The 26,317-nt window shown below is 41.3% G+C and overlaps 1 protein-coding gene across 2 annotated transcripts; it reads right to left on the bottom strand.

Moving 5' to 3' along the window:
• Positions 1-1,546: 1,546 nt before the first annotated feature.
• On the bottom strand, positions 1,547-21,470 carry wdtc1 (WD and tetratricopeptide repeats 1). Of its 2 annotated transcripts, none has more exons than XM_080427447.1 (16): positions 21,301-21,470; positions 19,519-19,689; positions 18,905-18,988; positions 18,670-18,716; positions 17,818-17,929; positions 17,053-17,240; positions 15,728-15,910; positions 13,334-13,425; positions 12,629-12,744; positions 11,522-11,603; positions 11,161-11,263; positions 10,790-10,960; positions 9,589-9,824; positions 7,036-7,201; positions 5,373-5,565; positions 1,547-5,016 (listed from the first exon to the last, which is right to left on the bottom strand). In XM_080427447.1, the coding sequence occupies exons 2-16, from the start codon at positions 19,582-19,584 to the stop codon at positions 4,819-4,821; spliced, it is 2,037 nt and encodes a 678-aa protein (XP_080283573.1). In that variant the 5' UTR covers positions 19,585-19,689; positions 21,301-21,470; the 3' UTR covers positions 1,547-4,818. The 2 variants fall into 2 exon arrangements, with proteins under 2 accessions (XP_080283573.1, XP_080283572.1); XM_080427446.1 differs by having other exon boundaries at positions 19,519-19,677.
• Between the last annotated feature and the right edge of the window lie 4,847 nt (positions 21,471-26,317).

Here is a 26,317-nt window from a genome sequence, read left to right as displayed (position 1 = left end):
GTTTTTGAAATGTTCAGATTTTTTGTTGTTGAAATAATACAATTAAAAACAAAATGTAGGAACCAAAAAATAAAGGGAAATTTACTCGTGACCCATAACAATCTGTCCGTGACCCATAAATGGGTCCCTCCCGACCCAGTGTTTGGGAAACAGTGCTCTAGATTATATGAATGGGTGTGAAGCAAGTTTGAAGCAAGTTTGACTGCTTAAAATGCAGTGCATACTCAAAAATGCTCATGCCATATGGCCAGGGCAGGGACCCCCAAATTAAAGTATATTTATTTGGCTTTGGACCCCCATCTGAAAATATTATAATTATAATAATTGTGCCGGGGAGTGGGACCTTCATACCTGAATATGTGTTTTCTGTTTATTAAAGAGCTGGGGAGACAGGGAGACCCCTGTTACTGAACAACAACAACAAACACTCGATAGCAATGATTTTAACAAACACATAAAAATAAAAATCACTTTAGCACCTTTAACCATCGTGTCCCTATTTTGGGCATGTCATTATGGTTGACATGTTTCTAAATGTATCAACAACAAAAAAGCAGAAAAGGGCCCCGTTAAAGGTGGGGTAAGTGATAGTTTGGTTAAAACAAAAAAAAAAAGCTAAAAAAGTGAAAGCTCTATATTTTGGTATTAATTATTGCTATAATAGTCTTTGTCCAGTAACAGGGGTCTTCTCGTCTCTCCAGCTCTTTAATAAACATAAAATACATTTTCAGGTGAGTTGCCAATCAGGACAGAGAGAGTACCGATTTATCAGCTTCAATTTTATAGTGTTCCAGTTCCAATTTTGTGCTAATTTCCAGTGGTGTAAATTAACTAAGTATATGTACTCAAGTACTGTACTTAAGTACAATTTTGAAGTATTTTTTTTACTTTACTGGAGTACTTCCAATGGTCAATACTTTTACTTTCTACTGCACTACATCTCAGAGACAAATATTGTACTTTTACTCCACTACAATTATTTGAAAACTTAGTAGTAGTTACTTTGTAGCCCTACAAAAATCTTTTGAAAACAGCCGGTCTACAAGCTCACAGTGAGCTTGTAGATCGGCTATTTTCGAACGATTTTTAAATAATTTATGTATTTGAAAACTTGTGAATGGGACATTCTGCGTAATGAGTACTTTCTACTTTAGTACATTTTGATACAAATACCTTTGTACTTTTACTCAAGTAAACCTTTAATTCCGGACTTTTACATGTAACGGAGTGTTTCTACATTGCCGTTTTGAAACTTTTACTTCAAGTAAAAAACGTGAGTACTTTTTCCGTCACTGTTAGTGTGTGACTATACTACTGTATAGCTGGGTCACCTCATTAGTATGTGGGCCATGAGATGAAATCCTTGTCACATTGCCCAGCGCACTGCACACTGATGTACTACGTACACACATTTAAAACCAGATGGTCAGCAAAATAAAGAGGACATTGATAAATGAACGAGAAAACAGCGTAAGGGGTATTCTAACCTAAATCATATAGTGTAGTAGTAGCCATAGTCTACAATAAAATACAAAGAGAGTGGAAATACAATATGTTTAAGAATCTTTCTTGTTTTATTAATTTGCAGCAAACGTCATAACATATATCCTCAAAGAAAAACATAGTATCTCCAATGATCTTTTTTTTTTTTTAACAAAAAAGAAAAGGTCAAACACGCACGCACGCACACACACACGCACACGCAGTCACACGCACAGTCACACACACATGGAAGCCTAGTGTTACACTGAGGACTCAAGCCTTACATTTACTCTATTTTTGGGCCAAGACGACCCTGCGAGCTGTTGCATGGGCAAAAGATGGAATGGATCTTCTGTCCCATTCGCCCATAACTATGGCCAGAGAGACCTCCAGAGTAGGGCAGGGCAAATTAACCGAAAATATATCCAATCCGACAATTTAGAACCAATAATCGACCTAATCTTGCTGCTTGTGTAGGTTAATCGAATAATCCACCTTCATAATCGAAGAAGTAATTTTTCATCATTATCATTTTGTATTTCTTATAGATCAACGAATTGACACAAAACTCTTTTAATACATTTATTTTAAAGGAGTAGTTCACCCATAAAATTACTTATTTTCTATCAATTGCACACCCCATGAAGCCTTGAATTCATGGATTTGTTTTTGTCGCATTCCTAAGCCAATAATTTGATGACCGGGTGTATTTCCGGTAGGAGACACAAAGAGTCTCCTTTGAGTCTCCTACCGAATACATTAGCCGGTAGGAGACGGTAATCAATTTATTTGGCTTACGAATGCGACAAAAACAAAGAAAGGCTTCATGGGGTGTGCAATTGATAGAAAATAAGTACTTTTTTTGGGTGAACTACTCCTTAAGTAATCAATTAAATCGAGTCTAGTCTGATCAAACACCTATTATACTTCGTAGTACAATGGTGGCATTCAACAATAGCGAAAATAGCCACGGTGAGCTTGTAGATCTATTGTCACGTAAAAAAAAAATCAAAATCATCCATTAATCGTAATTGAGGCAAAAAGTTTGAAATAATGGCGACTTTGAAGTCTTATGGCCCAGCCCTACCCCAGAAAGTAGACATCGTCCTATATACTGCAGCAGTAGACTAGTGCCACAGACAGCTACCAGCCCGTCTCTCTCCAAAAATAGTTAGATTTTTCTCCATGGGAGAGCTGAAAGTGCATTTATGTTCCTAGTTCCCACTTTGCTATCAATTAGTATCTATAATGCTCCTACATGTCTGTGTCATATTAGGACTCATGCTTCTCTTTTAGCTCTTTTCCACTACGAAAGGTTAACCCAGAACCTGAACCCTTCCAGAACAGGTGAAGTTCTGCGATGGTTTTCCGTCTACATTTCCGTTACAACCAGAACCACCCATGAAGAGGGAGGTACGTCATAAAAATAAAAATAAACTCATGAAAACAAAGCAAAAATAGCCGATCTACAAGCTTACAATGCATTGCAACGCGACGCGTTGTGCTTGGTTGTACAGCGGCTATTCTCGCTATTTAAAAAGTATACGTTCCGAGTTGTGGGTTGCCAGAACTCAGGGTTAGCACTACCTCCTGAGCAGGGCCCAAATTAGGGTTGTGAGAGAATCTTACGTGAAACTGAGCCGTAGCGTTATGGAAAAACATCCAGAACGGTAACCGGCACGGTCGGCACCAATACCTACTTGCCCCCAGTCAAATTCCGGCGACCTCGGAACGGTCGGCACCAGGTATGTCAACCCACCGAGCGTTCCTAAAAAAAATAATTATTCCTATAGATAGAATGTCGTTTACTTTGTGTGGGTTATTCGCTTCAGTGAAGGGAGTTCATTGAGCCTATGCCATGTATGATCACATTATTTAGTGTCATGTTGTAGTAGCCACTATATTTTGAAGATGCATGATAACATAACATAAGCTTTATATCTGGTGCCGACCGTTCCGTGGTCGCCGGAATTTGACTGAGGGCGAGTAGGTATTGGTGACGACAGTTCTTGTATTTTTCAGAACCTGTGAAATGCGTTTAACAGCAGGGTAAACTTTAGTTCTTGTGGTCGAAAAGAGCCATTTACTGTATGTGCCCCAACACACACTCCACATTGACTTCCATTAATGACATTTGCAAACAATAGTTCTGTACTTTATCCAAAAAAACTACTCCTTCCCAGACGACTCCACAGTTGGCATGGGAAATGCAGCTGTCCACGACATGCGGCAGTACAGACCTCCCTCTGACCACCTTAGAACAGTAAACATGACCCAAGCCCCTTCACTAAAAGAAGTATAGAACGCCAGAAATTATGTTTTGACAAAACAGTGAAAACAAATGCAACATTAATCCTTGGCCACTTGAAATCTCAGAAAATTCACACTTTTGGACAAAGAGAAACCACACGTTTCGTCAGACAGAGCCGTTAGAAAAAAAGAAAAAAAAAGAAACCAGGAAAGTGCCGTGATCTTAACACACAAAACAAATTTTTTTTTTCAAGACTTTGAGAGTGATCTTTTTTTTCTCCTTCCTTTTCTTGGGTTTCCTGTGAACTCATCCTCTGGTCAACGTTCCATGAACTGAAAACAGAATCAAGTGTAACTCAGAAATCAGAGACTTCAGAGACTGTGTGCAACCTTGTTTTTTTCTTTTTTTCAGGGTGGGGGGGGGGGAAGATGGCAGGGCACTGTGATTCCACGCACTCCGGGCTGCAGAGCAGACACAGTACCATCTTCTAGCCTCCATGGGCCGAGATCCCCCTCCACCCCCGCATGCGGAGGACATTCCCGGTGACGACGCTCCGACCTGAAAAATAGGTCGCCCCACTGCGAGGGGGGGGGGGGGGGTTCAAATCTTGGCGGGTTTCTCTCACCAACACAAACCTGAGGAGGGATTTAGGAGTGATGTGGTGGAGGGTGCTCTCCTCTTCGGTGGAGGTGTTGCCCACTGTTACCCACAACCTTTGCAGGGTGGAGGCAGGAGGTGGAGGAGGAGGTGATGCTGTTGGTTGTGTTCCGACACCACACATGGTCTCCTCCCCCCGAAGTCTTTTTTCGGATGGGGGGGGGGGGGGGGGTTGGGCGGGTGGTGCATAGTGCAGAGATGTGACGTGACATTCACTCAATCGATGTTGCTTTCGTTTCGAGGGCGGGGAGATTTAACATTGAAAAAAAAAAAGAATATCTATGGTGCTTTTCCCCCTCTATGCGCACGCATGCACACGACACACACAACACACTTAACGTGGGTGGGGTGGGGTGGGGGAGGGGAGCCGGGAGAGTGCTGTAGCTTCCTACCTCCATTCTATAGAATGTCAGAGGGGTTCTATTCATTTAGCTGGGCCGACACTGCACCTGACCCTCTGAGCTGTCCTCGTCGTCGGAGCCCTCGGGCCCGACGCCGCGCAGGCCCGTGATGCGGTAGCCCATGTTGAGCAGCATGACCTCCAGGGGGTCGGCGTTCATGCGCCGCTGGTTGGCCTGAGCGGCGCCCTCCATGTCCTCCACCACGCGTCCGTTCTCGCTCTCCGCCTGCACAGGGGACGAGACGGCAGTTAACCCATTAAGACCTGAGGCCGATTCTACAAATGCCTTCTAAATCAGTAGTTCTCAAACTTTTCCGTGCCAAAGACCCGAAAAAGTGTATTATTATATTTGGCCGCGGACCCCCATCTGAAAATGTTTTGTGCCAGGGACCCCCAGAAGAGAAGATTTGTGTTCAATTTTAACATCATTCAAAAATGTTCAAAAAAAGCAGATGTACAAAATGAGCTTGTAGATCTGCTATTTTATTAAGTTACAATTTTAATTGTTTTATTTCCTAATCTGTTAAATGGATTTGTTCGATTTAACTGTTGCACCCCAACTGAGAATGTTCTGTGATTTACCTCTGGTCTGGGGCTCCATAGCCGCACCACAGGGTCGATGCCGCTGGTAGCCAGGAAGCAGTAGCTGGGATGGGGCTGCAGACAGTTGACTATGGACTCATCGCCCTGGAGGATCCTCACCAGATTAGTGGTCTCCTTCTCCCAGATGAAGAAAGAGCCATCGTCTGAGCCGCTGACAATGTACTGGCCTTTGCTGTGGAGAGAAGCCTAATTATACCACATGCCCCGCCACAGCTTTGCATGGATCTAATATACTGTCTCATGCAGCCTTTCATTGTAAAGGCGACATTACTAGAAAGCCTTTTAGATTATGTTCCAAATATGTGTCAGCTTGGGTGTCCAAAAGTTTTTTCAAAGGGGGCCATATTTGAAAATATGAAAATACCATGGGGTCAGAGTCGTCAGACCATAACAAAGTCATATAGAAATGCATCGCATTACAACAATTTTATTTGAATTACAGTGCAATATCAACAGTCTTTTGTTGGCAGTGCAGCCAACAACAATTCAGCCTTTTTTTCACATGCATGCACTGCATTGCTATTATATTTACAGTCCAATAAATTGTCTTTAGTTCAATTGGCAGTGTAGCCAAATGTAACCAGGTGTGAAAAGGTCTCTACAAAAAAAATACACATTATGCTTTCTTTCACATCTTGAGAATGAGACAACAACACAAAGAACAAGCAGTTCTACTAAGCCTATATGCCCAGCTTAATTTCAAGACACTTCAAATGTATACATTTCACATCATGCCTATACTGGCGGGCAAAATACATTTTAGGAAGGAAGCTACGGGTCATATACAATCTGCCCACACACATGCTACGATCGGCACCCGGGCCGGACTTTGGACATGTCTTGCCTAGAGCCTTGAACGGGATATTTAATTTTCCCCCTTGGGTTGTGTTGAGTGTTGTCAAATGTATTTTACAGGATTTTTGTGGACTTTAAATATTTAACTCTATAACTGCCAAAGACGTTTATAAACGTCTTTGAGAAATTAGCTGTTGCCTGCCAAAGACGTTTAAAAACGTCCTGAAAAAAAAAAAAGAAAAAATAAAAGAAAAAAAAAAAAAAAAATTTCTAAAAAGATTCTCTAATTATTTAGTATTGACACCTTTTCGATATTCCAAACGAATAAGGAGATAACAATTTCCAAAGATTTGCTGCTCCATCCACTTCAATGTTAAAATTGAAACGGACAAACAATTCACAATGTTTTTTGGTTTGAAACCACTGGTTTTGAGCTATTTTCAAACATCAAACAACACATGACAACAAGGTCAAATTGACCTCGTTGACATTTGTGAAACCACACCTGAATCTCATCTGTGATTAGAAATTTTCTGGGGATCAATCATACTTGAGAAAAATATTTTGTGGCTATGCGAAAAGGTACCAAAATCGGTCAAAACCCTGGCAGAGGCTACAGACTGTTCTGAAAAAACTCTGGCAGGGTAAGAGTTAATAGTATACTACACATACACAATTCATGGGGTTAAGTGTGAAGTCTGTGAACTACTGGGGTTTGCCGTCACCATTTTTGTCACGTACTGTATGCCATGTCATTTGAACTGAGGCGATATTTTGTTAGTTAGGATTCATAATGAATTAATTACAAAAAACGGTCTATAAAGTCACAGTGTTCCTGACCACTGACCTTCCGAAGAAGTTGGCCTCTTTGATGTCTGTGGTGGTGTTACAGTGGCCGCAGTAACGGTGCTTGTAGTCGAAGCTACGCTCCCTCAACACGATCTCGTCCTCGGGGGTCGACTCCTTTCTGCTGAACGAGTGGAAATGCACCGAACCGCCCGACTTCTTCTCATCTGCTGGGGACAAGAGGCAAAGCAGCATTCGATGCAAAAGGTTAGTTTGCGTACGGTATATGTCCAATGGTACAACCTTTATCCAAAGCACTTTTACAATGTGCATTACGTTCACCCATTCACACATACCTGTACATTCACACACCCATGGTGGAGGAAACCATGCAAGGCACTGAACAGTGGTGGAAAGTAACTAAGTACATTTACTTAAGTACTGTACTTAAGTACAATTTTGAGGTATTTGTACTTTACTTGAGTATTTCCAATTTCCAATACTTTTACTTCTACTCCACTACATCTCAGAGGCAAATATTGTACTTTTACTCCACTACAATTACTTGAAAACTTTAGTTACTAGTTACTTTTCAGATATAAACTATGATATAATGAAACATACATTAACCACTTTAGCCCTATTTTATACATAGGCTATTTGAAAATAGCAGATCTACAAGCTCACAACGCGTCGCATCGCGACGCGTTGTGAGCTTGTAGATCGGCTATTTTCAAATATTTAGTACTTTTACTTTTGGTACTTTAAGTACATTTTGATGCCAATACTTTTGTACTTTTACTCAAGTAATTTTTTAATTCTGGACTTTTACTTGTAACAGAGTATTTTTATATTACAGTATTGGTACTTTTACTTAAGTAAAGAATTTGAGTACTTTTTCCACCACTGGGCACTGACCTGCTCATCGGGAGCAGTTAGGGGTTCAGTGTCTTGCTCAAGGACACTTTCGACACTAACCCATGGGGGAGCTGGTGTTCAGACCAGAAACCGATTCCCAAGCAGCTGCTGTACTACCTGAGCCACTACCATACCACATGCAGTTGAAATGTTCCTAGCGTCCCTATTCGGGGAGTGAACATTCGGCTACTTGTAGACAGTGGCGTTTGGTGGATTCTAACGTTGACCGGGCCAGAACCGGGGGGGGGGGTTCGTGCAACAACGGCTGATAAGTCTATTGAGAATTACGGAGCCATTCCGGGTGGAAAACGGAACGCTCGTCCCAAAACACACAGCCCCATTTTTTTTCCGCGGATCTATTCCATTTCTGAATGGAGAGAGGTGACCGTCTCTGCGCAATGGAGAGAAGGACGGCCGAGCTTTCCTTTTTGCTACTCACAACAATAATGAAATGTGAAGCTATTTCGGGGCCCTCTTTATACTGTGTACCTGGCAGGAAACCGGTTTGACGGCTAAACTGTTTTTTTAATGGCCACTCATTAACAATTCGGCCGAATGCAAATGAGCCCCATTTGAAAACAAAGGCGACTTTCTGTGGTCGGCTACAACAGAATAGGGTGAGGTGCTGCTAATGTTGATTTTTAGTTTTTTTCCCCTGGCGGATCTTGCCCCCTACACAGGGACAAGCTGGGTTTACAGACCGGGCCATGGCCTCGTTGGCCCCAATGACGATACGCGTCTCCTTGTAGATCGCCTGTTTTCTGTGACGAGATTTGGTGTAGATGGAAATACTAGCTACTACTTATATCAAGATCCACTGTTAGCGACATGTTCATGAGCTCCAGTTTAATGAGCCACAGCTGCAGTATTGACATCGATAGGAGACATGTATAAACATGTCATTGGAGCAAACTATGCTGATTTACATATATGCTGATATATAGAGATAGAGATAGAGATAATATATAGTACTACGATAGATGTAGATATCAGCTTCAACTGCGGCAGTGATTAAAATGACCATAATTCTTTAAGATACGTGTGCATTATACAGTAATTGTCAGAGTGATCCATTTATATTTTTTAACTTTATCCAGGGGAGGTCAGCTGAGCACGAATGCTGTTATTCACCAACGCCCTGCTTCACACACACACACACACACACACACACACACACACACACACACACCGTTAGCCATTGAGCAGCTCCACCGACGCAGTTGGGGCACTTCAACAGTGTTGAGGGAGGGGTGAGTGTTGGTCGTTCACTTCATAGATATAGAAACCTAGATACCTCATTGGCCTCTGCAGTTCATTGGAGTGACCTGTATTGCGGCCGCCATTTTGGAGAAGGCAAGCTTCCTGACGACTGGCCAATCACAACGTGTCTGTTCCGGGACTTGTCAGAATCTAGTTGTATAAAAATATCCTGTTATATTTTTATATACAACTAGATTCTGCCAAGTCCCGGAAAAGACGCGCTGTGATTGGCCAGTAGTCGGGAAGCTTGCCTTCTCCAAAATGGCGCCCGAGATACAGACGCCTCAGAGCCGGAGGAGGCGTCTACCTATATATGTCTATGACAGCCACCGCTGCCCCCAAACGTTGCTGTAGATCATGTGAAAATGACATAAAAGGCCATGTATATAGGCCGTTATGTTATCGTTAGTTTGATAAGTGTAGTGCACCATCCCACCTGAATCTGTCTTGGAGAAAAGGGCAGCCTTGATGTCTTTATCCAGGGCGTCGCAGGCACTGCTGTGGGCCTGCTCCGGGAACTTGCCCTTGAAGTCGTCCAGACACTCCAGGGCCTCGGCCACGTACTTCAGCTCAAACAGGCAACGGGCCAGCCTGAAATGGGCCTTCAGGTGACCGGGGTTGAGAGTCAAGGCCTTCAGACAGTCCCTGAGAGCGTCGTAATGGTCGCCGTCCCTATGAAGCGTGCACACACATCGTATGTACATCATACACAAACACGCGTACACTTGACAACGCCATTTATAGCCTTTAAAAAGGCATAGTGGCCAAGGGGCTTACTAAACAGTATCTCTCAAGAATCTGTCAGCACCACTGCACTAAACATGTAGTGTTTAGGGAGGAAGTGGACTAAGAAAGGGGAGGAGCCAAACACAAACGAATGGGTTCCCAGATTTACTAAACAATAGCTATTGGCTAGTTGACCCCATTTATTTCTATTTTTTTAATGATTTATTTATAGCTTTTATATATTTTATGACATAACATACTTTGACACGAACATAATATACAAAAACATAACAAGGCTAGTTGACCCCATTTATTTCTATTAGCGATACTAAATTATTCTAACAAGCAGGTACCTTGGGATGCCCGATATTAAAGTTGCTGTAATTGATTGATATACTTGTTTTGCTAAAAAGTTAAACCTCTATTATATTCTGACAGTAATCATTGCTAGTGTTTGTTAACCCATTTTGGGCGGGAACCCCTATTTGTAACTATACCTTTCAGGAAACCCCTTTTGGGGTTCCTGTTGCTATATACAGTATATAGCAACAAACATTTTTTGTAATTTTTGAATACATGTTTTGAAGTTTTTCAGAATTTAGAAGGCGTTTTTAGGCCTCAGGTCTAAATGGGTTAAGTAACAGAGGTCTCCCCGGCTCGTTAATAAAGGTTGGTTGCAAGTTTCATCCAATCAGCAAAGAAACGCCATTTATCAGCTTTAATTTTATAGTGTTCCAGCTCCAATTTTGTCTGCTAATTTATTTGTATGCACTTCCAATATCACTTGTTTATCCTGGATGAAATGAGGAGAACCGTGTTACTGGACAAACACTGTATAGCTCAATAAAAGTGTTGAATGAATTTAAATACCTTTGTTAAGGTAGAGTAGATATAAATGAGACTAGGCCTACCACTTGCGCTTCATGTAGGCAGCAGCTCGGTTTCCGTACAGCATGGCGTTGCGGCTGGCCTGGTGAATACCTAGACTATAGAGCTGGATGGCCTGCGTCCACTGCTGCCGCGCAAACGCATCGTTAGCCTGCTGCTTGATCTTCTCCAAGTGAGGAGGGAGCTCACTAGAACTACAGGGAGGAAGAAGAGAAGGGAGAAGAGAAGAGAAGAGAAGAGAAGAGAAGAGAAGAGAAGAGAAGAGAAGAGAAGAGAAGAGAAGAGAAGAGAAGAGAAGAGAAGGAATACAGAAAGAAAAGATTGGCTTATGTTCAGTCATCAGTCATTATGTGGTTGTAAGCAGTAATTAAGGAGAGGAGAACACAGCTGGTACCCAGAGAAGATCTTGCTTTCAGCTAGTCTCAGATGGCTGGCTGGTAGGTGGATTCCATTTGACACTCCGTTGGTTGTCTTCCCATTCTGGTACCCATCCCCATCTGATGGGAAGGTTCCACACAAATAATAGGCAAAACAAACAAAAACACAAAAAGGTCGTCAATCCCCATTTTAATAATCACAACAGTACAATTAATGACAATAAGAAACAAATCTATTCCTATTATAGGTTTCTAAATCAAATCTAACAACAAAAAGCTTCTTTGCAGCGGTCCTTGGAACAAAATGGGGATTTGCAACCTAACGCAATTCTTGACATGAAAATGTTTGAGAACGGGTTTGAAACGGGTAGGACATACCTGACGATTGGCATTTCTTTTCTTTCTTTGGAAGCAAGAAGGTGTACGGCTTCTGTTTGAAGGTCAAGTCAAATAGGTACACCTAGAGACAGTGATGGAATAAGTAAACAGAATAAGTAGCAATACCACAATGTAAAAACACTTTGTAGGTGAGCCGGGGGGTTCTAAATGTCGGTTGCGATGAATTTTGGGTCTACCGTGATGAATTACGTAGATCGTGTCAGTCGGGTGCAAACCTCATACTGTATGTCCAAAACGGTTACTTTTCAGGATTCAAATGAAAAAAATAGCAAAAGTTGCTTCGCACCACGCTTCGAGCTTGTGGATCTGCTACATTTGATGCTTTTATGTGACGCTGTAGTATGATTAACACATTGGGTGCCAAAACCGTATATATACTTCTTTTCAAAAACTGACGTTGAGTGCCAAAACCGTTTTTTGAAAAAAAAAAGAATATATTTTTTTCCTTCACAGCACCAGGAGATATCATTTTTCGAAGATTTAGACTCCAATCCACTTCCTGGTTAACTTATGACTTCAAAAACCTGTATCTCGGCTCCTGTGTACTTTTTTTTTTTTACAATGTTAATTTAACTATTTTCAACTGGCTGCAACTATGGAACGGATTACCGAATGTTTTAAATTTTTCCCCCCCGATTGTACGAGACCTCTATGTGTGTAATGAGGGGATCACCGTGAGGACGGTGATCACTGAAAATATTTTGTGACTACTTGAAAAAGGTTCAAAAATGGTTAAAAATTCTGGCACTCAACGTATAATATTTTAATAAACCTCTGGCACCCAATGTGTTAAGTAGGGCATTAATTTACGAAAAAACAAAAAAAGTCAAAATGTGGAGATAAGAGGTTTCTTCCCGACAGCAACAATATGGACATGACACTACTTTATGAATGTGATATGATAGTAGTATATGGATATCACTTTTTATATTTGTATGGTTTTTAATTGTGTATTGTGTCTGTGTCTTGTCTGTGTTTGTATGCAGTGAAATGACATCAACAGAGTGGCAATATCATTTTGTTGAATGCTTGCACACAATGACAATAAAAGGGATTCTGATTCTGATTCTAATTGGCCAGCTCTACCTGCTCTCCACCCATGTTTACAAGCAGCTCCGTCCCATCGGGGCTGAAGGTCACGTAGGTCGCCACCAGGACCCTAAGGCGGTTGTTGTAGTCAGGGAGTTTCACAGGGAGGTGGCCTACAGCACAGGGGAAAAGATCATAGCGGATACTATGACTATGAAATCAAAATTACAGGTGCAACAGTTAATCGAACTAATCAATGGAATCGATTATAAAACATAATCGATTTAAATGAAATAATTGATTTTCGAAAATAGCAGAAATTAGCCTATCTATAAGCTTGCAAGGCGGCTCAATGCGTTGTGAGCTTGTAAACTGGCTATTTTTGTGCCACAGCATTGTATGATGAAGGATAAAATAGGGCTTAAGTGATTCATTAGACTAATCAATTTAGTTGATTATAAGAAAATGTATATGCATTTTGTCACGTTGATTTGTTGATATACATAAAAGATTAAAATTTAAATTAAATGCACTTCTCAATTATTGAATGAATTGAAAAATAAACGCTATGCCTAATTTATACTCCGTAGCAGATCTACAAGCTCACAACACGCCATTGTGTGAGCTTGCAGCTCGGCTATTTTTGGCACGGGTCATACGATGAGTCACTTCCCAATGCTCATCCATACATTTAACCACACAGGCTATTACCTACAGTAAGACCCATTGTTACAAGGCGATACAGCAATGTTACACACACACCTGCAACGTAATACTGGCCAGCTCCATCTGGGATGGGCTTCTGCCGGTCACAGAACGTGTGCACCGCCGCCGACGTGCCCCCCATGGACTTCCTGCATGAGAAGGAAGACAAACATGTCCCGTTTAACCGTGCCTGTTAGTAGGGCTGTCACAGTTACAAATTTAAGTTGACAAATAATTGCGAATTAACGATTAATTGTGTGTTTGGAACAAATGAAGCCTTTTAGGCTTCGTAATCAAAAATTGCACAGGGCAGAAATGACAAATAACTGAAATATTAAAATACGTTATTGAAATATTTAATACTTTTATACATGTAAAAAAAAAAAGCAGAAATAGCTGATCTACAAGCTTACAACGCGTCAAAAAGTTACATGTAGATCTGCTATTTCTTTCTTATTTTTTTATATATTTGAAAATGTGTGAAATGATTATGACGATTATGCAAAAAATCATTGTGATTATCTCAAATAATTGCGATTCATGTAATAATTGTGACAGGCCTACCTGTTAGCAGGATACGACCACAATGACAGTATACTGACAAATATCCATGGAAATGTTCTGAACAACTCTGTATGGCCAAAGCATCACTTTGAGCATTGTGTCCTTATTCTGGGTGGCTAAGGCGCGTACCATGTATAGACACTGACAAAATATCTTTAGAAAAGTGTCCCTATTCTGAGGCGAACAGTTGGCTACAGCTACAATGTGTTATGAGCTTGTAGTTCTGCTATTTCTGGCGAAGATATTTAGTGTAGAGAGAAAACAGCTGAAAAACAATGGGGGCACTTTTCTTATTTTTTTTTAGATTTATTTTGGGGCTTTTTATCCCTTTATTGACAGGACAATGGGGAGAGAGCGATGGGGAGTGACATGCAGCAAAGGCTGTCGGGATCGGGACTCAAACCCACGACGCGTTGTCAGTAGGGGTGTGCCGATATATCGTCCCGCGATATATCGCGATACGTTTTCGTGACGATATGTATCGTTTTGGAAAAAAAAATATAGTTTTAATTTCTTTTTTTTTTTACAATAATAATAATCAGGCATGCAATGTCACACTATTGCCCTATTTGGATTCAAAACGGCTATTGTAGCTGAAAAGCTACAAGTTCGCATATCTGAATAATGCAAAAACAGAATTATTTGTTTGCATTTCCTTTTTTTCTCCCCCATATATTTTTCATAATAAAAAAAGTGCGTATCGTATCGTATCGAAATCGTATCGAAGTTGTGAGCCAAATATCGTATCGTATCGTTTGGTGAAATTAGTGTATCGGCACACCCCTAGTTGTCAGGCTACACTACGCCAGCGGTCCAGGCCAATGATGGGGCACTTTTCTGTTATCAAACAGTCCTGCCAGACTTGTGGCCCTAGAGAGTGAGGCGTGCCAATCCATGGTCCTTTTCTGAAGTGCAAAAATGTTGTGTTCAGTTAACTTTTTCTGGCTTTAGTTGAGCTCGTAGGTGCGTTAGAATGTTCCCACTGGCACTAAAAAGTAAACACTCTCTCAGAATACCCAGAACACTGGTATGTTAGCTAATAACTAGACAGCTTTTTGAAGTTGCTCATGAGGATATTCATGTTCATGTGAGGATATTAATAGAAATTCACTATGGTAGAAATTATCTTGAGTGTTTTTATCTCGATAAAGCTGCGTTCACAATAGCAGTGACAACTTGACAGGCTACAAGCCATTTTCAGTGGAAGCCAGTGACATGAAGGTACAAAGTGATGCCCAACGCCCGAGCTCCAGAAGCTACAAAGAAAAGATTAGCTGGCTTCAATGACGCAATGAAGCGTCAACCAATCACATGTTTTCGTTTAATCGTTTCCACTCACCGTCTCTCTCTCCACACAATTCCTGCTTGTTATGGGGGGAAAAAAACGAATTATAGCCGTCAGCCAGTTCCCTATTCTTTTTAAGCCTTTATATTTTCCTTTTTTTATTTTTCTCACTCGTCACTCCCACACACAACAAGCGTCTTGAGCAACACTTGAAGGGCGACTCGGTAACTGTATAGCTGACCATGCTTGGTCGTTTTGTAGCTTTCGGCGCCGCTACTGTAAACGCAGCACAAGACCAAATCTTATATCGTCGCTGTCGGGTGGAAACCTTGTATGTCCAACAGTTCCTTTTTTAATCTTTTTACATTTTTTATTTAAAAACAGTGAAAATAGCAGATCTACAAGTTCTGATCAGCTATTTTCACTCCTTTTGTGTGGCACTCTTATACGACAAAGTAGGGCGTTAATCGGCAAAAAAATAAATAAAATAATATGGAGATGAGAGGTTTCTGCTCGACAGCAACGTTATCTTCCTAGCCCTAACCCTAGTTCTTGCTGACAACCCAAACTACACTGTTCTGGAGCGAGCAGCGAGGACCCACCTGTGGTTGTGGATCATGCGTATGTCGTAGAGGCGTACGAAGGGCCCGTTGGCGCCCACTGCTAGGTAGTTGTTGTCCTGCGGGTTGACAGCCAGACACTTGGCCTCCACCAGCTGACCACAGAACTCCGTCAGGTCAATCAGCACCTCCGACCGTTTGCTGCTTTCCCTCAGGTCATACTGCCTGTGGGGTACAGCACAAACATGTATTTCATCTGTGTATTAGAGCTGACATTTTTACCATGGAGTTAACACATTGAGTGCCAATCGCGTAGATCTACGCGAACCTATTTAAAGCCGCCACGTGCCAATCGCGTAGATCTACGCGAACCGCTGGTTCGCGTTGATTTCACCAAAAGTGCACTTTCGGATTTTTTTGATCCATTTCCGATTCCGGTTTGACCACCGGAAACAGAATTATTTGGGATCCGGTTTTGCCGATCCCGTCGGCCCTCGTTCTAATGACGAAACTGAAACTCCATTTTCTCCTTGTAGTTTTTTCTCCTCGCATATCACTGTTTAACGTAAACCGTTCTAACTACAACAATGGAGCTCCGTTTGACACGTGGATTTCACTGGTAGAATCAGTGAGATGTCGGCGATGTTTACAAACAGTGCACAGCTCAATCTTAAGGATTTTAACAAGGTCTATGGCGACGTGAAAAAAACAAAAAAACAACAATAACACGTTGGCACTGGTGAGTACATAATGAGATTAACGTCTGGCATGGAATGTGTTAATAGAGCCTGCCTGCTTGCTCAGGGGATAAATTGAATCTTGACCTCAGGTCAGATCCAGTGTCTAGGTGACACATGACCTTTGACACCATCTAAACACCATCAGCTCTCAACAGAAGAGCAGGGAGACAAAAAACAACCACCCCACTTATATAAGTTATATTGTATTAACATACTCTACCATACAGATTGGACGCAATTACATGTTATTAATGAAAAAAAAGTTACATAGTGTCGCTTTAACCACTTCCAACCTGGCGTCCCCCTAATTTGGTCAATCTTTTTTATAAATAGCAAAAATAGCAGATCTACAAGCTTAAGTGTTACGATGCGATGTGTTGTGAGCTTTTAGACCGCTACTAGCTACAGTACTTTTGCATAACAATGTCATATGACAACGTACTGTAGGGCATTAACTTATGAAAACATAAAAACCTGAAATAATATGGAGATACAAGGTTTCTATCCCGACAGCGACAATATTCACCCTGCTCCAGGCTACTACAACACCCAGAATTCACCATGAAGGTCAATGACAATTTGATCCCATCACATAATGAAGGGTCTATTATTTTTCTGCGTTCTGACCTGATAATGCCGTCCTCCGCAGCGCTCCAGAAGGTGTTGGGCCACATGGGCGCGGTGGCGATGCGCTTGACTCTGTTGGTGTGGTCAGAGAACATGTGGATGGTCTCTTTGACCGTCAGGTCGTGCACGTGGACCTTTGTGTCCGCCGCGCCCGTCACCAAGATACGGTCATTAGAGTGAGGCAGGAACTGCACAAAGAGACGAACGAATAAGTGGTCTCATAGTAGCCATACGATTAAATAAGGACCACCCTCTAAGACAAAAAAAGTGTGACAGACATTATGAATTGACCAATCATGTACCCCTTTAGATCAACCACAGACCAATAACAGACTTCTATTACAGAACAACAAATCAGAGGTTTTTTGTATGTTGTCCTAAGTGAGTATCTTTGTGGGGCGCCGATAGTACAGTGGTTAAGGCGTGTACCACATAGGCTCTGATGCCTGACAGCAGGTCCCGAGTTCGATTCCCGAGCCCGAGTTGCTGCATGTCATTACATGTCATAACTTTCTCTCCCTGTTTCCCGTCTCTCTTAACTATCAATAAAGGCAAAAATAAGCCCCCCTAAAAAAGGGTGTCTTTGTAATGTGTACTTAATCTGGCCAAAAATGAATAAAACAATATTGAAAGAGAGAGCAGTGTATGTACAGTCCCACTATGGAATACAGGAGGGTAATTAGAGACAAAATAGGTAGGTACTTCTAATTGTGAAAGATTTGCTGACACCATCTTTGTACCTCTCATTTGGAATGTACATGTTACCTTGACAGAGAAGATGTTTGCTGCATGGCCAGTGTGCATAGTAGTAAGCTTCTTGTGTTTTAAGGGGTCCCAGATGATGGCGTGCTGATCATCCGAGCCAGAGGCCAGCAGACTGAATGCAAGTAGAAAGAATGGCTTAAGTACATTTCAAGAGACATTTGGTTGTGGCCCTTAAACCACATGAAACCTAGCGTCCTTATTCTGGGGCAAACATTCTGAAAATAGTGAAAATAATTCCAATGCGTTTGCCATTTTCAGCAAAGGGATTTGGTGTAGAGGGGAAAAAGGAGAGGACTAAGTATAGATCAGAAGCCCAAGAGTTATAAACTGTTGATCCCTATTCGAGTGGATCAGATTTGGGAAAAAAAAAAAAAAAAAATGTTAAAAAAAAGAGAAAAAGAAAACAACATTGGGGTCATATAATTATCTCAGCAGACATTATGTCGATACTAATAAGAAATAAAAGTTTTTCTAATAATATTTTAACACCCAAAATCCAAATCTGATCCACTCGGATAAGGATCTCTTGGGCCTGAGGGATGCCGGTCAACAAAGTATAAATTGTAGGGTTTAAGTGGTTAATGCATATACCACTTAAAACTTACTAGTGAGTACTACGTACTGTAAAGGTGATGACAGTAATAAGGGCTGCATGGACATAAGCTGGATGAAAACAGTGTTAACTTTTAAATTACATGGTTACCTGATCCTGGATCAGTAACACAATTCTTACAGTCGCTATTCGGGGCCATTTGGCTCAATTTGTACCCTCTGAGTTAAATGAACACTCCCTGTTACGCAAAGACAATATAATGAGAATATGGGACTCAGAAGTTTCAGTTGTATACTTACTCTCCTTTCTCGTTCCATTCCAGGCAATTCACACACCCAGTATGACCCTGTCAATACAAATTATTAGGAGAAAAGGTTTTTTATTCTGTTTTTGTTTCGTAAAAAGGTACACAGGTGGAAGTATTCCGTTACTCTCGCTTCCCCCTTAGATGTTCTGTCACACTCAAATGCAACACACATATCCATTCACAGTTGCGCACACACGCAAATGTGTAAAACAAAAGTGACAATTCACCTGAAGCTCAGCTTCCAGCCCCAGTCTTTTGATAAAGGGCTCAGTCACATGATGGAACCTTTGGAAGCCCAGCGCTCTCTTGTCCTGGGGACATGAAACAAAAGGTTCTTATCAGCTCAACACCTCCCATCACTGCTTGCATATTTGCTATTTTCACTGTGATAAAAAAATAACAATTGTTCATTAATTGTAAATCGAGGCAAAGGTTTGAAATAATTGTGATATTTCAAGTCACATTGCCCAGCCCTAGTTCTGGGTTATTATGCCCAATACATACTTTTTTTCCGGAAAGGGAGGTGATAGAAAAAGTTCTATCACCTCCCTTTCCGAAAAGCCGTCGTAGTGAAAAAGAGCCTAACACTTGAAACCCAAAAGGAGCGCAAGCATACGTGCACGGACGGTGATTTTCTTCCGCTCCGTGTTAATGAATGCAGCCGCTCTCACATGGACACTCCACTCGCGCGCATTCTCATTGAAACGCATTGACCATACATCCAGCTGTGGCCAGGTTTGGCGAGAACAGTCGCTAACAAACCTCTGTCAGCGCACAATAAAGCGTGTGAGTGACGCTTTTTTTTGGTGGGTTCCCACTTCAAGTTCCCAGCCTAACTTACCCTGATCTGCCTGTGCAGGATGTCTCTGGTGATGTTCACAGAAGACATGGCCTCGCTGCGGCTCATACAGTAGGCTGGAAGGGAGGGTCCGGGTGGGGTGGGTGGGGGTGCGGGGTCAGAGATCAGATGACATTTACTCTGTTCTTCTGTCGTAAAGAGCTGCAATAAAAGTTAAAAAACACAAAAGAGAGAGGCACCATGTCAAGTTAATGATTATTACGCAACAGTACACTAGTTATACTTGTGCAGTGGTGGACAGAAACAACATGCATTTAAGTACTGTACTTTACATGAGTATTTGTATTTTTGGATACTTTCACTCCACAACATGTCATTCAAAGACAAATATTGTACTTTTGATTGCACTACATTTCTAGGAAGGGAAAAGTACATTATGAATAAACCACTAGACCTATTTCAAATATAGTGCAAATAGCAAATCTACAAGCTCTGCTTGAGCTTTTAGATGATATTTTTCACTAGTGTATATATATATATTTATATATATATTTTTTTTAACTGTCTTTTTGAATACAGCAATGCATTGATAATAAAAAGATGGTGTACTCTGTAATTTATACTTTTGTTTTGAATACTTACTTACTTGAATACTTATGTATTTTTAAAAGCAAGTATTCCTGTACTTTAACTTAAAGGAGTAGTTCACCCAAAAAAGGACTCCTTTAAGTACAAATTTGACAGAAGAACACCTTTCAATTGTAGCAGCTGAGTAATATTCGACAAGGCGTAAGTATACTAAAGACTCTGGGGGCTTGAGTACTTTGTCCACCACTGTACTTGAATTAGCATGGTGATAATAAACAGTCCGAAAACTACACTGTAAATCCTGTAAATTCACCCATTAACCTTAACTTAACCCAATTGAAATAGTAGTAACGAGGATTTTACTGTTGCACATTCGCTGAATTCAATAATCCTGATTATAGAGGCAAGCAGCTGTCTGAACCTAATGGATACAGGATAGGTAGGCACTAGTAGGGACATCTCCATGCAAAATTGGCTATTTTGTCCAAAATGTTAAAAAAAAATATATATTAGAAAAATGGTCTTAAGTAATGTAAAGTATACATGATCTGAACCTGCACGGTACATCATTATCAGACTTAATAAATATCCTTCAACCTCTTGTTTATGCCCCAAAATGACTGGATATAGAGGTTTTGTAGCTGTGTGTAGCAATTGAAAAATATCAGACCTTAATTGTATAATGTTTAACCATGTATACTTTACTTTTTTTCCAAATATTTATTTATTTATTTTGGACAAAATAGCCCATTTTACATCGAGGTGCCCAGATGTCCCTATAAGTGCCCACCTATCCTGTATCCATCCTAACATTTACGTTAGCCTAACGGAGTGAAGTCTTACAGCCTTTTGACACTAAACAACCCAGATGACAGTCATGTTAGCTGGTGTAAATGAAGAATACAGACACGCAGAGGGAGCTATCTGACTGTCAACCAGCTTTACAGCTTTCTGGGAGGCGAAGCCAACATGTAAACAAACCCTCCAAGACTAGCTGTTAGCATGTAGCATGCTAACAGAGAACCCAACATGTAAACAAACCTTCCAAGACTAGCTGTTAGCATGCTAGCAGACAACCCAACATGTAAACAAACCCTCCAAGACTAGCTGCTAGCATGCTAAGCTAGCTGGCTACAGTACACTGTATGATGTCAGGCCTCCACACAGTCAGTGTTATGCTATGTTAGCGCATTAGCATGCTAGCTGGACAGATCAACCAGGCAGGTATGCACTTACATTCACTCTTCTTGGTTGTTGTCGGGTCGATTCCGATGCTTGTATGAGCGCTCACCACGGTCCTTGAGCTTGAGAGGTGGCTGTCAGAACGTGTCCATTTAATGCAGGTGACAGAAGTGACACAGAAGTGACAGTTTGTTGACACGGTGCTGCTCTAAGTCCTTCTCTCTGTGGAGGAGCAGAAAGCTGGCTGACAGCAGGGTTGCCACATCATGTGAGTGAAACAAGCGACACAGTGGTGGAAGAAGTACTCAAAGTATACATGATGTGAACATGCAGGTACATTATTATCGGACTTAATTTTATCCTTCAACTTGTTTGTGCCCCAAAATGATTGGTTGAACAGGTTTTGTAGAAATTTGGAGCAATTGTACAAATATTACACCTTAGGCCTACTTATCGAAGGTTTAAGCACGTTCTAATCATGAAAGTCCTTGCGGTCTTGTTTCCAAAGAGGGCCTGTGAGCAATTAGGGGTTAAGAGTCTTGCTCAGGGACAAATTTCATTTCATTGACACATATGCTGGTGTGGCCTGGAATCGTACCTGGGGCAACCAGGGCCTCTGGCTCCCTAGGCGGGCTCACTAACCACTCAGCTATGGCCACCCCCAATATTACTTACAAATATTTTGCAAATTTCCTGTTACCACAGAAGCGACCAGTGTTACCACTTGAGTCCTATATTACATTACATCAGCTATTTGAAAATAGCAGATCTACAAGCTCACGTCGCAATGCGATGCGATCCCTTATTATAAAGTTATTTGTCCTCCAGATCACAGAAGGTGTATCTAAATGGCAGCCTGTCCAGTAGCAGAGGTCTAGAGTGTGGCATTCCGCAAGGAAGTTGCCTAGGACCTTTGCTCTTCTCAGTATTTGCTAATGACCTATCTTGGGCTACCAAATGTGCCACAACAGTTCTTTATGCGGATGATTCGACATTGTGTATTACGCTGCACCATCCTGCAATGAAGGCTACTTAATGAAATCTTGAGCAGAGAACTTAAAGTTGTGCATGACTGGGTAGTATGTAATAGACTTGTCCTTAACATCTCCAAAACTAAATGTATTGTGCTGGGAACAAGGCACAGGTTATCTACAAGCCCAAAGCTTCATTCAACTTGTGTAATTCGGCAGTTCAACAAGTTGAAAGTACTAAACTCCTTGGAGTGATGCTGGATTGCACTCTGTCTTGGTCTCACTATATTAATAATAAATGTTGTTTTGAAAATGGGAAGAGCAATTGGTATTTCCAGGAAATGTGCTTCTTTTGTTGCCCGTCCCCTTTTATGTGAGATGGTTCAAAGTTTAGTTCTATGTCATCTTGACTATTGCTCTCTACAGTGTGGTCATCTGCTGCCAGTGGTGACTTCAGGAAGCTCCAGGTTGTCCAGAACAGGGCAGCACGGTTGGTACTGGGCTGCTCACTAAGGTCTAATGTGAGCCGTATGCATGCCTGCCTCTCTTGGCTTACAGTTGAGAATAGGTTGTCTTTTAATATTGTGCTGTTCCTGTTCAAGTCAGTCATTAGCAGTAATACTCCAGTTTTTATACATAAACAGATTGTTTATAGATAGTAATACTGTGCATGATCATTACACTAGAGGTTCCAGTAATGGGCAGCTTGAATTACCTGGTCCAAAAAACAACGCTTTAAGGAGATCTTTTATTTATAGATCATTGACTCTTTGGAATAACCTGCCTCGAAACCTCTGCTGCATTTACAGTAAATTAACTTTTAAAAATAATCTTAAATTGTATTTAACACTGTAAAGTATTTTTGTTTGTTCTTTTTGTTTTCTGTTTCTTTGTTCACATGCAATTTCAGCTATCTTATTTGTTAGTTTCATTATATTATGTGTTGAGTACTGACATTTAATAATTTTGTATTTGCAACTGTACTAATATTTTTGTATGTTTTTTGTGTGGACCCCAGGAAGACTAGCTGGTTGCTATGGCACCAGCTAATGGGGATCCTTAATAAAATAAAAACCCTGGCACAAAATCTTTTCAGATGGGGGGTCCGCAGACAAATACATCTGGGGGTCCTTGTCATGAAAACGTTTGAGAACCACTGGTTAAACAACATCAGGAAACAAGCCCAAATAAACAACTACACTTTAGAAACAAGCCCAAATAAACAACTAGTCTTTAGAAACAAGCCCAAATAAGCAACTACACTTTAGAAAGAAGCCCAAATAAACAACTACACTTTAGAAACAAGCCCAAATAAGCAACTACACTTTAGAAACAAGCCCAAATAAGCAACTACACTTTAGAAACAAGCCCAAATAAACAACTACACTTTAGAAACAAGCCCCCCCAAAAAAGCAACCTGCAACTACCAATATTTACAAGCTACTTTACAGAAAAACAAGCCCAAAGTCGCTTATAATAAGCAGACTTGGCAACACTGGCTGCTAGCTTAACACACATGGGGTATTTATTTTTGCCCTAGTTGTGAAAGGCTAATGTTTCTATCTATTACATGAAATATATGTAATTTCACAGCCATTCTAGGGCTATATCCAGTAGGGCTGCAACAGTTAATCGAACTAATCGATTTAATTGGTTATTTAAAAAACTAATCAATCAATGGGTATTTCATTATAAAAAGGGAAATATGTTCAAATATAGTGGAAAATAGCAGACAGTTAATCGAACTAATTGATTTAATTGGTTCATTTAAAAAATATCGATCGATTAATAACTTATTAATATTTTGGGCATGTCATTATAGTAATAGGGAAAACAGCAGATCCACAAGCTCATAATGCTTCCCATCACGACACGTTGTGATGCGAAGCGTTGTGGAGTTTTAGTGAAGGTTCTGACAGCTTCCCTGTGTTAGCTGATCCGAGAGAGCGGGAGGGGGTGTAGGGTTGGATCAGGCTTTGAAGATACGGGGGTGCCATACCTTTGGTTGCTTTGTAGGCCAACGTCAGTGTTTTGTACTCTGTGTGGGCAGTAACTGGGAGCCAATGGAGGGAGCGGAGAAGGGGGGTGACATGTGAACATTTTGGCTGGTTGAAGACCTGCATTCTGGATCATTTGGAGAGGCTTAGAGGCTTAAGTGGGGCGGCCATAGCTGAGTGGTTAGTGAGCCCACCTAGGGAACCAGAGGCCCTGGTTTGCCCCAGGTTCGATTCCAGGCTATCCCAGCATATGTGCCGATGATATGAAATTTGTCCCTGAGCAAGACTCTTAACCCCAATTGCTCACAGGTTCTCATTGGAAACAAGACCGCAAGGACTTTCATGAACGACCTGTTAAAAGGAATTATCCTTATCCTATCCACATGCCAGGAGGCCAGTAAGGAGAGAGTTAAAATAGTCACGTTTTGATATGACTCCTGGGTGAGGAAGGGTCTGATCGTTCGAATGTTATAGAGTGTGTGCTGTGATGTGGCTCTTGAATGAGAGCTGACTATCCAGGACAACACCAAGGTGCTTGGCTGTTGGAACCGCAGTCACCATGGGCGTTGTCTATGGAAATGGTTAGATCCTGCGTGGGGCAGGACTTAGCTGGGAAGAAGAGAAGCTCAGTCTTGTCTGGGTTCAGCTTGAGGTGGTGAGAAGACATCCACTGTGAGATGTAAGCCAGACATGCAGTGATGCGCTCTTCCACCTGGGTGGCAGAGGGGGGGGAAGGATAGAAACAGTTGAGTGTCATCGGCATAGCAGTGATAAGATAGATTGTGAGCAGAGATGACAGCGCCAAGAGATTTAGTGTACAGGGAGAAAATGAGGGAGCCAAGTACAGATCCCTGGGGGACCCTGGTTCGGAGGGTGCGGCGGGAGGAGAGCAAACCTTTCCCAGAAACCTGGTAGGTCCGGTCAGTTAGGTAGGAGGAAAACCACTTTAGGGCCGTCCCAGCGATGCCTAGGTCAGCAAGGGTGTCCAGGAGCAGTCAAATGCTGCTGATGGGTCTAAAAGAATCAGGACTGTGCAGTGGAAGGCAGCCTGGGCAGCATGTAGTGCTTCTGTGACTACAAGGAGTGCAGTTTCCGTGGAGTGGGCCAGTTTGAATCCTTACTGGTTGGGATCCAGCAGGTTGTTCTGTGAGAGATGGAGAGAAAGCTGGTTGGAAACAACACGTTCAAGAGTTTTGGAAAGAAAGGAAATGAGTGATACCGATGTCTGTAGTTCTTAAGGTCTGAGGAGTCAAGAGTTGTTTTTTTGAGGAGTGGGGTTACTCTGGCTGACTTGATGGCAGATGGGACACAGCCTGAAGTTACAGATGTGTTGATGATGGAGGTAATGAAGGGGAGCAGATCAGGTGCAATGGTCTGTAAGATTGGGGAAGGGATGGGGTCAAGAGGACAGGTGGTAGGTCTAGAGGAGGTCACTAGTTTTAGGACCTCATCTGGAGAGAGGGGAGAGAAGGAGGACAGGCATGCTATGTTGGAAACTATAGTTTGTTCACCAGTCCAATGGAAACCACTTCACAATGTCTTATTCTACCTCTAATACATTATTTGTAAGGTTTTACTGTGGAAAAGTGGAGAAATATAACTTCAAAGTCATCAAGTGTTGTCTTGATGCACTTCTTCTACTGTCATCTTTCCAGTGTTGACAGTTTTTGTGTTGCCAACTTTACAGAAAAACAAGCCAAAGTTGCTCATAATAAGCGGACATGGCAACCCTGCTATAAACTGTGCGTTACCGCCACCACCTGGACTAAGATTCTCTTGATATCAAAACTCAAATAAAGTTATTACAAATTATAGTAAGCTATACAATTACGTTTAATTTAAGTCACACACATTATAATACAAATATAATATATATATAATATATATATATATATATATATATATATATATATATATATATATATATATATATATATATATATATATATATATACTTTTATAAATCATGGCAAAATGTTTCCCTATGCAGGGGTCTTCAGTCCTGGGCGGGACTTTGAAATGTTCGTCTGTTGTCAAGGTGCGTTTGTTTATTTTCACTGGACTGCCAACTGATCACGTGACTGGACTCTTAGCAGCCTAATA

Source organism: Gymnoscopelus braueri (genome assembly GCF_963280865.1).
Source record: "Gymnoscopelus braueri genome assembly, chromosome: 4".
NCBI classification, from domain to species: domain Eukaryota; kingdom Metazoa; phylum Chordata; class Actinopteri; order Myctophiformes; family Myctophidae; genus Gymnoscopelus; species Gymnoscopelus braueri.
This window is presented reverse-complemented; position numbering and strand designations above follow the sequence as displayed.